The 13706-nt window shown below is 39.3% G+C and overlaps 1 protein-coding gene across 1 annotated transcript in view; it reads left to right on the forward strand.

Moving 5' to 3' along the window:
- The first annotated feature begins 38 nt into the window (after positions 1-38).
- PRKRA (protein kinase, interferon-inducible double stranded RNA dependent activator) overlaps positions 39-13706 on the forward strand; it is a 16656-nt gene continuing 2988 nt past the window's right edge. The window contains exons 1-6 of the mRNA XM_010859759.1: positions 39-472; positions 3824-3905; positions 6317-6395; positions 7435-7552; positions 9042-9136; positions 12750-12924. Of these exons, the coding sequence (XP_010858061.1) occupies positions 271-472; positions 3824-3905; positions 6317-6395; positions 7435-7552; positions 9042-9136; positions 12750-12924 (751 nt within the window). The 5' untranslated portion in view covers positions 39-270. The remainder of the gene's footprint in view (positions 473-3823; positions 3906-6316; positions 6396-7434; positions 7553-9041; positions 9137-12749; positions 12925-13706) is intronic.

Raw genomic sequence — 13706 nt, forward strand, 5'->3', positions numbered from 1 at the left:
CGGAGGTGGTGAGCGGCTGCCGCGGAGGGAAAGGGATTTGCAGGCTGGACCTGGGAGGTTGCAGCATCAGCCGTACCTCTCGATTCCCCTGCGAATCCCTCCTACCCGCATTCAAGTTATCTTCTTTAAGACCTCCGCAGCGGGGCCCGGAGACTGGCGCGCCTCGCCAGCTCTAACCCTGTCCGACCAGAGGCTCGGTGCCTCCGGCGTCACCGGTGATGGCTGTTAAAACTAGTCTCTGCTTGCTTCTGCTTCCCTCTCCGCTTTGACATGCAACGCACAGCTTTTTCTGATTTTTGCAGTTTGGGGAAGATGATTACAGCTAAGCCAGGGAAAACACCAATTCAGGTATTACACGAATACGGCATGAAGACCAAGAACATCCCGGTTTATGAATGTGAAAGATCCGATGTGCAAATACACGTGCCCACTTTCACCTTCAGAGTAACCGTTGGTGACATAACCTGCACAGGTCTGTATTAACCCCATGACCATGTGGGCTGGTGGTCCAGACTTGGGTATTGCTTCTCAGTTCGGAAAAAGTGCCCTTTTTGCCAGAGACGTCAGTGAGGAGCAGTCTCTTGAAACTGATGCCTTTCTCAGGTTATTTGGATTTTGCAACTTTCTGATTCTCTCCCTAATTTTCTCTTCCCTAGATATCAAGAGAAGCTCAGGAACATACCCTAAGATCCTCCTAAGGTTCTTCCAAGAATTAGGGAGAAGCAGGAAAGGTTCTTGGAGCAGCCATAGCTGAATCAGAAGGTGCTGTCAGATTCCATAGGTTATAGCAGATGCCAGGAGGCACGACCCCAGAATTTTCCGACCTGCTCCACTCTTCGTACGGACTCGTTTGGCACTCTGGGTCCACAGTACCACGCTTGGTCCTGTATCCAAGCAAAATGAGGAAGGCGGAAGGCTCAACTACACCGTATTGCAGAGTAGCTTCTAGTTCCTGACACTATACAGATATTTTAATAAGATGTTATCGCCTTTATTATATATGAGGAAATAGGTCCAGAGAGATTATAAGAAACATGCCCAAGGTCACATGGCAGCGAAGTTTCAAAATTCAGATTATGGTCACTGAGCTTCAGCAAATGATAACTGAAGTAGCCCATTTGTAAATGTAGACATTTTACTTCTTATGTATCTATTTAATTGCAAACATGAAATATTGAATACTAAATTTAATTTGGAAGAATGCCAAGAAAGAAATTCAGTAAGAAGGCTGAAGTTCCACCATCTGGTAGCCTGAAGGCATCATTTGTGTCCACAAAAATATGGAGTCCGCTATTTTCATTGAAGTCCCTTTAAGAAAATTTTGTAGCTTTTTTGTCTATGTGGGGCAGGTGGATTGTAGTTAGATTCTAGCTGGAAGTTTCTCATATGAATGACAGACTCAACATTGCACTACTGCTTTAGCTGGTCTGTCTTTAAGTATTCAGTGAAAATTCAAGAAAAAGTAGCATTTTCCCCCTCTCAGTGTGTTTTATGTGAAAGATTAACAACCTGTGGCAACTGCTTAGTCCCCCTCCTCTTCTCAGGCTGGCCTGTCTTTCTGTGCAAGCTTATCTACCTCCATGGTTTCAGATACTATCTAATGGCTAATAATTCTGAAATCTCTGTCTTTAGCCCAGGCACAGTTACAAAACAATGCATCAGCCTGAGTTTGCTAGACATTTTTGCTTGGATGACCCAAAGACACCTCCATCTCTCATTGTCCCAGACTGAATCCATCTTCTCTCTCAAATCCATTTCCCCTGCATTCCCCAGTTCAGTATAGGCACCACCATCATTCATTTGCTCACAGTGGAGATTGGAGTTTCACCTTCTGGATTCCTTCTCTTCCCTCTTTGTGCTATCCATTATGCCACCAGATCCTACTTCTAAATATCTCTTGAATCTGTCTGCTTCTCTCCTCTTCCTGTTGCTATTGTCTGAGCCACTTGGAATATAGCTGCAGTCTTGTAGCTGCTCTTTTAGCTTCTGTCTTGTGGTATCCACTTTCCACACGAAAAAACAGAGTATTTTTTCTGGCATTCAAATCTGTTCATCTGAAGTATTAAAACTCTTATAATCCATTCAGTGGTGTTTCCATCACCATCTGGATGAATACAAATTTCTTAACATGACTGACAACCTTACTTCACACAGTGTGGTCAACAGCAGCCTTGCTATCACCCAGGCACACCTACTCTTAGTATGTGTTCTAAGAAAATTCCCAGGCAAGTCCTAAAGTTAGAGAAGCACAGTTGAGGAGACTGTTCTTTGAACTCTCCTTCTGCCCTTCAGCTCTCTGACCTTTTATCTCGAAGGTCCCTCCTTCAAGCTCGTACTGTCCCAGCAACTTGGGGCTTGAGAACACGTGCTCTGTGTTGCATCTGAGCCTTCACAGTGGCTCTTTCTCTGCCTCCAGTGCTCTTCCTGTCCCCCAGCTCTGCTTACCTCACTGACTTACTGGTCTTTCAGATCCTGGTTTAGTTATCTCCTCCTTCATGAAACCTTTCTGAGTCCTTAGTAAGTAGGGGAGCTACCCCTTCTGTAGGCTACCCAACAACCTGCACTGAGGCCGACTGATGCTTCATATTTCAGACATCGTTCTTATAGACAAAATCTCACACATTAGGCTGTATGCTCTTTAAGGACAGGGACTCTGCTTAGTTCTCTACTACAGTTAGCTCTTGAACAACACGGTTTGAATTGCACAGGTCCACTTAGATGTCAGTCTTTTTCAGTAGTAAGTACTACAAGACCACACAATCCACAGTTTGTTGAATCTACAGATACCGAGGAAGCTAGAGATGGAGGAACCACAGATACGGACGGCTGACTGTAAATTATGCATGAATTTTCAGTGCAGAGGGTCGGTGCCCCTAATTCCCATATATTTCAGTGCAGAGCCTCAGTGCTCCTAATGCCCACATTTTTCAAAGGAATACAGTATCCATAATACCTATGTGAATGGATAAATGAGTGTGGTTTCTGTGTTCTCTGATGCTTGAGAACCACACCTGACATTTGTTCCATGTGCCTTTACTCTGCATCAGAGGAATGAATATTGCCTTTCTGACACAACTTTGGACAGGTTCTCAACACCTACTTTGAACTCAGAAGGAAAAAGACTGAATTTATAATTTACTTGTGTGGTTGCTTACTGATATTAGGCGTCAGTCTCAGTGATTTTTAGTCAGGCCTGGTCTCTTCTACCCCCTTAGCTACTCATGTAAGGGATACAGATTGTATGAAAGACACATAACAATGTAATCTCTCACATTCCCTATATACACCTTCCCGTGCTGTATCCAACAGGTAGCCAGTGACTGCTTAGCCAAGCGGAGGGGTTTCATCCAGTATAGGAGGGGCTGTTAGAGTAAAATGTGTACGTTTTGCTGTTCAATAATGTTGCTCTAAGTGCCTCTTTTAAAGAAAATTTCTTCCTGTAGAAGAATTTCCTCTCTAGGAATAATGGAAGTAAGTTGCCTTTCATTAGCATACATAGTGACAGTCTACTGTATTATCATTTTATGTAATAAACATGTACAAAGTAGACATAATAAAGATTTTTATATAAGTATAGTTAGAATTAAATACTTAGCACTTTTAAAATCAAAGGGATTTTTAATATATTAACTTTTATGATATTTTATTTCAATGTATAACTGTATGCAGTGTATGTTTTTATTACCCAGGGTGTATACCTAGTGTGTATATATAATACATGTAGTGACTTTGTTTTGTACTATGCAAACCTCTATGCAAGCCTCACATTTTTTCAGCATGTAAAGAGTTGTTTTTATTGTTTTTTTTTTTAACCTTAATTCAGGTGAAGGTACAAGTAAGAAGCTGGCGAAACATAGAGCTGCAGAGGCTGCCATAAACATTTTGAAAGCCAATGCAAGTATTTGGTGAGCTAAATTTCTTTGTATTCTGCAGCTCAAAAATATCATGGCTGAGGTAAGATTAAAAGTTTGAACGTGCTCACAAAAGCAACAAAGTAAACAGTTGATAGTGTCTAGCTCTATTAATAAAATTCTATCTCCTTGTGAAGACCTGTCATCCCCTAAAGACACTTTATCCGTAAGAAATTAAATCCAGCTTTTGTTAGATGACAAAGAAGGAAGTGGCACCCCACTCCAGCATTCTTGCCTGGGAAATCCCACGGACACAGGAGCCTGGTGGGCTACAGTCCAGGGGGTTGCAAGAGTCAGACATGATTTAGCAACTAAACAACAATATTATTAGATGAAGGCTCTCATAAACTAGGTTTTTTTCTTTTTTCCAGATGAGGTACAGGAGTAGAAAACCAGAGTGCTTCTGACAAATATCTTATTGTATTAAGAGTTTTGTTTCTACACTGAAGAAAACAAAGTGTGAGACAGAAAAATATCAGCTAAAAGTACTCTTTTAGAAATTTGAATTTGTAAGGAGACAAAGAGATTTCCTTCTACTAGAGAACGTATACCAAATATAGGAGGATGCTAAATGGGATGTTTATTCTTGACATATCTTTCCAAAATAAACTTGTTATCACATTATTTGTTTTTGGAAGGAGCACTGGCCCTGGAGCATCTCTTGTATCGTTAAGTGGTGTCTTTTGGTTTCTATTGGGCATATCCAAGAGGAGCATGTTTTGCCTTCACATTCTTCACTTTACATGCATTCAAGTATACTTGGGAGTGCATTCTGGTGTGTCTGCTTATAGCTGACAGCAGAGGCCTATGAGAATTTAGGATGGGTTTTTTTGTTTCCCAGTCCTAGAAAAACTTTCTGTTTAGGGATATGTTTAGGTTCTCCTGCAGTGTTCTTCCTGTGTACTTAGTAGTTCTAAACTGTTCAGGTCGTTTAGAACCAACCAGTGAAAGCCTTGGATCTCATAACATGATTTTTGATTCTCTAGGGTCATACATTAAAACTGGTTTATGCTAGTTTTCTGGACATGCCAGATGGCATGGTGGGTTTTAGATTTTCTGCTTACTGGTGATGGCCATTGCCATTTTTATGCAACCCAAAGGTCAACTCAGAGTGTTGCATATATTTGTAGAAATGAACATACAGAGTGTCCTTTCTGCACGCAGGCACTTTGTCTGCAAAAAAAGGCTAATAAACTTTACTATGTATTTGTGCTTCTTGACAGATAAGATGGAAATACTAAGCTATAAATCAGGCCTAAAGTGGCCTGATGGGATAAAGAGACTTTCTCACTTCTCCATCATAATTATTTGGGTAGCTTCAGTGTACAGCATTGTAAATGAATGTTCGTATCTCATCAGCCTATGTAAAGCTTGAAATTCTGGCAGGTAGAAAAGAAACTTAAGTATGGAAGAAATGACTCTAGCTGCCAAGGTGGTAATAATCTTGAAATGCATCTTGTTCCACGTTAGCCACCCATCATCCACATAACTAGTAAGCTCACACTACTCAGAAGAGATTGTTCTGTTTTTCCTTAATCACAGTCCCTACATGTTCAAATCAGATTCATGCCAGCCATCAAAAAAAAAAAACCACCTGCAATGCAGGAGATGCGGATTTGATCACTGGGTCAGGAAGATCCTCTGCAATAGGGAATGGCAACCCCCTCCAGGATTCTTGCCTGGGAAATCCCACGGACAGAGGAGCCTGACAGGCTACAGTCCATGGGGTTGCAAAGAGTTGGACTCAACTTAGCAACTGAGCACACATGCGTAAACTTTAGGAAGATTATCCTAGCAAAGAGCAGATGGTAGATCAAGCCAAGTCTTTCTTCTATAGTTATCTGGATGAAAAAGCTACATTTATGATGTGTATGGTTTACACTGCTGAGCTATAAACATCCTGTTAGTCTTCCCTTTTCATGTGGTTGTAACAGTAGTGTGTTTATTTAAATACATTTTTTATTGAGCATCTGTTTTATATAAAGCACAGCAAAGCTTATGAAGGTAAGTAATACATAGGCCCTACCATCAAGGATTTTACAGTCTGAACAGGAGAGTGGTATGGTGATGGATAGACAAATAGCATGTATTCGTAAGAGTATACAGCTTAATGGTAAAATAATTGCTTAAGAAAGTATCAAACCAAATGTTACAATGGTTCAAAGAAGGGAAAAATTATGTCCCATTGGGGTAAAAGAATAGGCTTCTGAGAGAAAGTTGCATTTGAGGTGTACCTTGGCTGAGGTATAGATCAGATTCCCATAGAAGAGGTGGGTGAAAAGGGTATTCCATGTGGAAGGAATGCAAGAGCAAAGGCATGGAGAGCTAAATAGAAAATGCTTATCCTTTGTGTAATAATTTGGGGAAGATTATTTTGTTTTATAACCCTTTATAAAAATGTTCAGCTTTGCAGTTCCTGATCCCTTAATGCCTGACCCTTCCAAGCAACCAAAGAACCAGCTTAATCCTATTGGCTCATTACAGGTAAATGGCACAGTTTTTCCATACTTAACTTTGTGTCTACTGGAAAAAAATGTCATAAATGTTGATTATATCATAAGGGCTAAGAGAAGGAATTAATATTTTAAAGATTAGGTGGTACAACATTTTGTGTTCCAAGTTACAATCATTAGATATTAAAGTGCTAACTTGAAGTTATTTTCATAATTATTTATGTTTTGGATTGTCTTCCATATACAGTATCTGCCTTTGGTTTGTGGAATTCTCATTTGAGATCAACAGGACCTCAGTGCATATGGGTAGAGTGTTTTATATTTTAAGAATATTTCTTGCCACTCTTGTGACAAATCTCTTTCTACTTCTGTTGAGACAGAAGACTATAAAGAACCGAAATTGATTTACCTAACACAGGACAAGGGAATTCATCCACTTACTTGCTTATTCTACCAAAAAATATATTCAGCTTTGAATTTCTATGTGAGAATATCCTTCTTGCAGATTATCCATGCGCTCTGCTGGACAACTCCCCTCCCTGTTATCCAGCCAGTCATTTGGTCTCTTTCCTGCTCCATGAGTTTTTCTGTAGTTTTCGTCCCCGTCTTTCCTCAGTCTCATCCAGTGCGTGTGTTTGCTCTCTGCTCCTCACCTGCTCTTGATCGAATGCAGTCAATTAGGCAGCCATGGGTATAGAAGGTTAGTTAGGAAGAGACTCTGGGGACTGATGGCCATGAGACCAGTAATGTCCTCTCCCATGTTCCCAAAGAGGGTGAGAGGAGCTTATCCTTCTGCCTGACCTCTTTGATAACCAGCTCACTATAGCTTAACGGAAGAGCACCATTCACAGCAGGAAACTGCTTCAGTTTTGGTGTCGTGGGCTTATAAGATGTAAAATGCAGGAATATCTGGGGGGGATAGAGGACCTTATCTTAAATACTGCAGAATATCATTGTTCTCTGCAAACATATAAATAGAAATGGGATCAAAACCATGAGAGAATATCATTAATGTGATTGAGCCATTGCATAGTAAAAATTACTACTAAAGGCTCATCTCGATTTTCTAGGAATTGGCTATTCATCATGGCTGGAGACTGCCTGAATATACCCTTTCCCAGGAGGGAGGACCTGCTCATAAGAGAGAATACACTACAATTTGCAGGCTTGAGTCATTCATGGAAACTGGTATTTGTTTCTTTCTACTCTGATACAGTTGAAGACCTTTGAAATATTTTGAGAGGATGAAAAAATTTCTGCTGTGATTTTGTCTCAAATACTTCTTTGGGGGAAAAAAATTGACACACTACTAGTCTACTGTCTCTAACTTTCTGCTGTTGAGTTAATTAATAAGTATAAATAGTTGGCTTAAGAATACTTCTTAATTTGATTTTTTTTAAAAAATCATGGGTTGGTAATGGAAATACAGATAAATAATTGACTCTTTAAACAGTCTTCATTGATATAATAGGGACTTAAACATCATTTTGGAGAAAAAAGCAGTAGTAAATCTCTTGGAGCTTCAGTAGCTGTTCCAGAAGATGGAAGGACTAGGAGAAGATTACATTTAAAAACAAGATAATCGATAAGAGGCTGCTGCTGGTGCTAAGTGTCTTCAGTCATATCCAACTCTGTGTGACCCCATAGACGGCAGCCTACCAGGCTCCTGTGTCCCTGGGATTCTCCAGGCAAGAATCCTGGAGTGGGTTGCCATTTCCTTCTCCAGTGCATGCATGCATGCTAAGTCGCTTCAGTCGTGTCCAACTGTGGTGCGACCCCCACCAGGCTCCTCTGTCCACGAAATTCTCTAGGCAAGAATACTGGAATGGGTTGCCATTTCCTTCTCCAAAGAGCCTGATAGTGAAATAAAGTAGAAATTAATCTTTTGTCTTATAGCAACTTTGATGTTGTAAAGGCCACAAATTACGAGGAAAAAAGTCAATAAAGTACTCCTAAGGATTTCTATTTTAATTTCTTGAGCAGTTTTTATCATTTTAAAAGTGGCTTGAAATGAAATTTTAAGTTGCCTAGATATTAGTCTGAAGTACTAAGAAGCTGTTTGCCCCCCAAGAGGTAGTGTGGGTCAGTGCAGGAAGCCCTGAGCCAGAAGCAGAAACCTCACCTCTGTTCTTGATGCAGTCCTTGATTTGCAAGGTTAGGCAAATTGCTTAATCTCCATGCCTAGGCCTGAGTTTTTAAATCTCTAAACATGGAAATAGATTATATTTATGGTATCTTTCAACTCCAGCCTCTCCTATGCCCTTCTTATTCATGTTGAAGAAATTCCACATAGTTATCAGTGTGCAGGAGATTATAAGCCAGGAGTAGATGTTGAAAGATGGGAGATACAATTCAAATCTGCCTTGGTAAATTTGAATATTTCATCAGAATTAAACCAAATACGGTTCATTAAAGCTAGACATAGGGAGATACATCTGTTGAAGAAAAACAGAAAGTTTAACTATTAAAGATAAACTGCTAAAGAAATGCCTTCAAAAATGTAACAATTAATAATTGCATGAAGCAGAACAAGTAAAGATGTCAGGTCAGTAAAAGAATAGTATATAAAAACCATGAGATAGTTCTCTGATCAAACATAGTACTTTAAATATTTGGTCATTCTCTATGGACACTAATTTATTTTCTAACCTACTGCACTTTTTTTTTCTTTATTTAGGAAAGGGGGCATCAAAGAAACAAGCCAAGAGAAATGCTGCTGAGAAATTTCTTGCAAAATTCAGTAATATTTCTCCAGAGAACCACATTTCTTTGGTGAGTAATGATCAGAGGTCTGTGATGTTAATGTGATTAAACATGTGTTGCTGTCGGAACAACATGTGATTGTAGATTTCATTTTGTATAGGTATACTACAGAGTCATGGTTTTTCAAAAATCTCTCAACTGTTGAGTAATACACTACCCCAGTTTTTAGCTGCTTGCTATATGTGAGCCAGAATCACAGGGGTGGCCAAGAAAGAGAGCTTGGGAAGCACAGTCAAATTCAGAATATGATGGTTTCTAAAGATGGTAGGTCAGTAGTGCTGTTTTTACCTTCAGATTGACATTTCACTCCCATCGCTTGATGTCCATTCATTTATCCACTCAGCAAATATTTAGGAAAGTGATAATATTTGCCCAGATTTATGCCAGAATCAAGATCGCCGGGAGAAATATCAATAACCTCAGATATGCAGATGACACCACCCTTATGGCAGAAAGTGAAAAGGAACTAAAAAGCCTCTTGATGAAAGTGAAAGAAGAGTGAAAAAGTTGGCTTAAAACTCAACATTCAGAAAACGAAGATCATGGCATCCGGTCCCATCACTTCATGGGAAATAGATGGGGAAACAGTGTCAGACTTTGTTTTTTGGGCTCCAAAATCACTGCAGATGGTGACTGCAGCCATGAAATTAAAAGACACTTACTCCTTGGAAGGAAAGTTATGACCAACCTAGATAGCATATTGAAAAGCAGAGACATTACTTTGCCAACAAAGGTCCGTCTAGTCAAGGCTATGGTTTTTCCAGTGGTCATGTATGGATGTAAGAGTTGGACTGTGAAGAAGGCTGAGTGCCGAAGAATTGATGCTTTTGAACTGTGGTGTTGGAGAAGACTCTTGAGAGTCCCTTGGACTGCAAGGAGATCCAACCAGTCCATTCTAAAGGAGATCAGCCCTGGGATTTCTTTGGAAGGAATGATGCTAAAGCTGAAACTCCAGTACTTTGACCACCTCATGTGAAGAGTTGACTCATTGGAAAAGACTCTGATGCTGGAAGGGATTGGGGGCAGGAGGAAGAGGGGATGACAAAGGATGAGGTGGCTGGATGGCATCACCAACTCTATGGACGTGAGTTTGTGTGAACTCCGGGAGACGGTGATGGACAGGGAGGCCTGGCGTGCTGCGATTCATGGGGTCACAAAGAGTCGGACACGACTGAGCGACTGAACTGAACTGAACTAAACTGATGGCCAGATACTGGCATATAGTGAATAAGATAGTCTCTGGCCCTAAGGAGTTTGCAGCCAGCCTACTGAGAAAGAAAAGAACCCTACAGACTAGGCCTTACAAGGGCTTCTTGGGAATATAGATGAAGAATCCAACCAAGATAGGGTTTCAGGAAGACTTCACTGGAGAAAGTCATATCTGAGCTGAGACCTATAGGATGACAGCAGTGAAAAGAATTCCAGAGAGAAGGAGGACCATGTACAAAGGCCAGGAGTGAAACACTTTATGTTATCCAGAGTAATTGTGGATGGCTGGAGCATTGAATTTGGTGGGAGGGAGTCTCAAACAGTGAGGCAGAAAAGGTAAAGAGGGGTTGAATCTTGCAGGAAGTACTGTGTTCAGGAGATTGAACTTTATCCTGAAGGTAGCATAAAGTCATTAAATAAATTTAATATAGGAAGGAGAGAATCTAATTTATACATTAGAAGGGAATGACTGGCTGCATTATGGTGGATGAATGAATATTAGAGTCATAGAAACCTGCTATAATGCTGTTACAGAAGAGCAGATGAGACATGATGGTGACCTAGACAAAGGTAGTAGCAATTCAAATGGTCAATTTAAAACTTACTTAGAAAACTGAAGTGAATGGGGGCATAATAACTGGATGTAGAGAGTAGGGAAAAAGGAAGAAGTAAACAGTTTTAGCTTGGCAGCTACCTAGATGGTGGTACCATTCAGTGATATGGGGAACACAGAAGGTGAGTAGGGTCTAAGTGGGGAGCAGATAATGAGTTAAATGTGAGATATATTGAATTTGAAGTGTTTGTGGGGTAGCTAAGTGAAGAAATTGAGTAGGCAACTGGGCATTCAGATAGACAGCATAAGAGATTGGGCTACACAAAATGTAGGTAGGTATGTATGATGGTCCATTATCTGAGAATAGGATGTTAGGTATGAAATGAGAAGTGAAGACCATAGGAGTGTCCTAAGCTTATGATTTATAAAAAGGGCTTGTTCTAGGAAGAAACAACTATATCTAGGTAAGTAATATAATTTTGGTTTCACTTTTTTAATAGAAAAATATAAAACATTGCATTGATTTCTTTTAAGACTGGATCAGAGATGACACCACAGTCACAAAACAGTTAGGTTGCTGGTGAGTTCTGTTAAATCTTCAAGGAAGAGATAATCTTCAGTGCTGTTTAAACTCTTCCAGGCAATATATATAATGTGAGAGAAATTTCTATATAAATTCATTTAGGAACGCAGGGGTGTTTCAACATTGGTAAATCTATTGCTATAATGAATTACATTAACAGGTCGAAGAAGGAAAACATAATCCTCTCAGTAGATGCCAAAAAAATATTGGGTAGTCACTACTGATAAATGCTTCAAAAATATCCCTATTGTAATTTAAAATATGGATCAGGTGTTCGATCCCTGATCGGGGAACTAGATCTTATATGTTGCGACTAAGATCCTGCATGCCGCTACAAAATTGAGGATCCTAGGTGCTGCAACTAAGACCTGGCACAGATAAATAAATATTTTTTAAAAATTAAATATATACCTCAGGAAAAAAAATCAAAATCTTGGGTACATGTTTATATGTTATATCCATTCCCATTAATTTCAGAAATAAGGCAAGGATGCCCACTGATACCATTTTTTTAAACCTTGTTCTAGAAGTATCAACCAACGTAACCAGAGAAGAGAAAACAATAAGAGGTTGGAAATAAGAGGAGATAAAAATGATCGTTAACTACAAATAATATAATTGTATCCCTATAAAGCCCTAGAGAAAAACTACTAGAAATAATAAGAGAATTCATCAAGGTAACTGACCAAAAGTTAATACACAAGATCAATAGCTTTCTCATTTCTGTTACAAAGGTAACCACCAGAATAATTAAAAATAAAAAGTTGATATTGCTTCTGGAAAGGGGACTAAAGGTAGGTGTGGGGATTGTTGCTTTTATAATTCTGTATTACTTGAGTTTTTGTTATCTGCGTATTATTTTGAATAACAAAATTTATTCAGCTTGATAACATTGAAATTTGTATTGGAATAGACAGAGGATAAGTATAAATGCCAATCCATATATAGGAAGATAGTACGTGACATTGTTCAAGGGTCAGCTGTATTTGCAGATTTGTTTATCATGCTCTCAGATATGTTATATGTATTAACAAGAACGTTATGCTATATAAAAGTATTTTGAAATACTTCCAGTATTTCATTGCACATTCTTTTTTCTTTAATATTGTGTTGTTTGATAAATGTGTGAGTGTATTAGTGCTGCCTAGTTTAAATTGGAAAGTTAACCAAATGGTATTCATTTAAATATGCTTTATAAAGTGCTGATTGCTTAATTAATACTCATAGTAGCATTGGAACCCAAACTAAGAGTCTTAATGTTAATCTCTGTTTTTCAGACAAATATGGTAGGGCATTCTTTAGGTTGTACGTGGCATTCCTTAAGGAATTCTCCTGGTGAAAAGATCAACTTACTGAAAAGAAGCCTCCTCAGTATTCCAAATACAGATTACATCCAGCTGCTTAGTGAAATTGCAAAGGAACAAGGTTTTAATATAACATATTTGGATATAGGTATGATTTTTTTTTCCTTTGGCTTGTCCCCAAACCTGTTGTTTCTTTTCAAAATATGTTTGACAAACAAAACATCTATTATAATAGAGGATTCTGACTATATACAGTTACCAGAGTGGTAATATATATCACTGATGTATCCCATTCTTATAAATAATAAAAATAGAGATAATATCTGTACAGTTGTAATAATAACAATAGTGAAGATTTATAGAGTTAGTGTGTGCCAGGCACCTTTCTAGAGACATTACATATTTCAAATCATAGAATCCTCAAACTAATCCTGTGAAGTACATTCTGTTATCTTCAGTTCAGTCACTCAGTCATGTCCAACTCTTGGCGACCCCATGGACTGCAGCATGCCAGGCTTCCCTGTCCATCACCCACTCCCGGAGCTTGCTCAAACTCATGTCCATCGAATCGGTGATGCTATCCAACCATCTCATCCTCTGTCATCTGCTTCTCCTGCCTTCAATCTTGCCCAGAATCAGGGTCTTTTCAAAGGAGTCAGTTCTTCGCATCAGGTGGCCAAAGGATTGGAGTTTCAGCTTCAGCATCAGTCCTTCCAATGAATATTCAGGACTGATTTCCTTTAGGATTGACTGGTTGGATCTCCTTGCCATCCAAGGGACTCTCAAGAGTCTTCTACAACACCACAGTTCAAAAGTATCAATTCTTCGGCCTTCAGCTTTCTTTATAGTCCAACTCTCACATCCATACATGACTACTGGAAAAACCATAGCTTTGACTAGACAGACCTTTGTTGGCAAAGTAATGTCTCT

This window comes from Bison bison, unplaced genomic scaffold, assembly GCF_000754665.1.
Source record: "Bison bison bison isolate TAMUID 2011002044 unplaced genomic scaffold, Bison_UMD1.0 scf7180017864460, whole genome shotgun sequence".
Taxonomy (NCBI): Eukaryota; Metazoa; Chordata; class Mammalia; order Artiodactyla; family Bovidae; genus Bison; species Bison bison.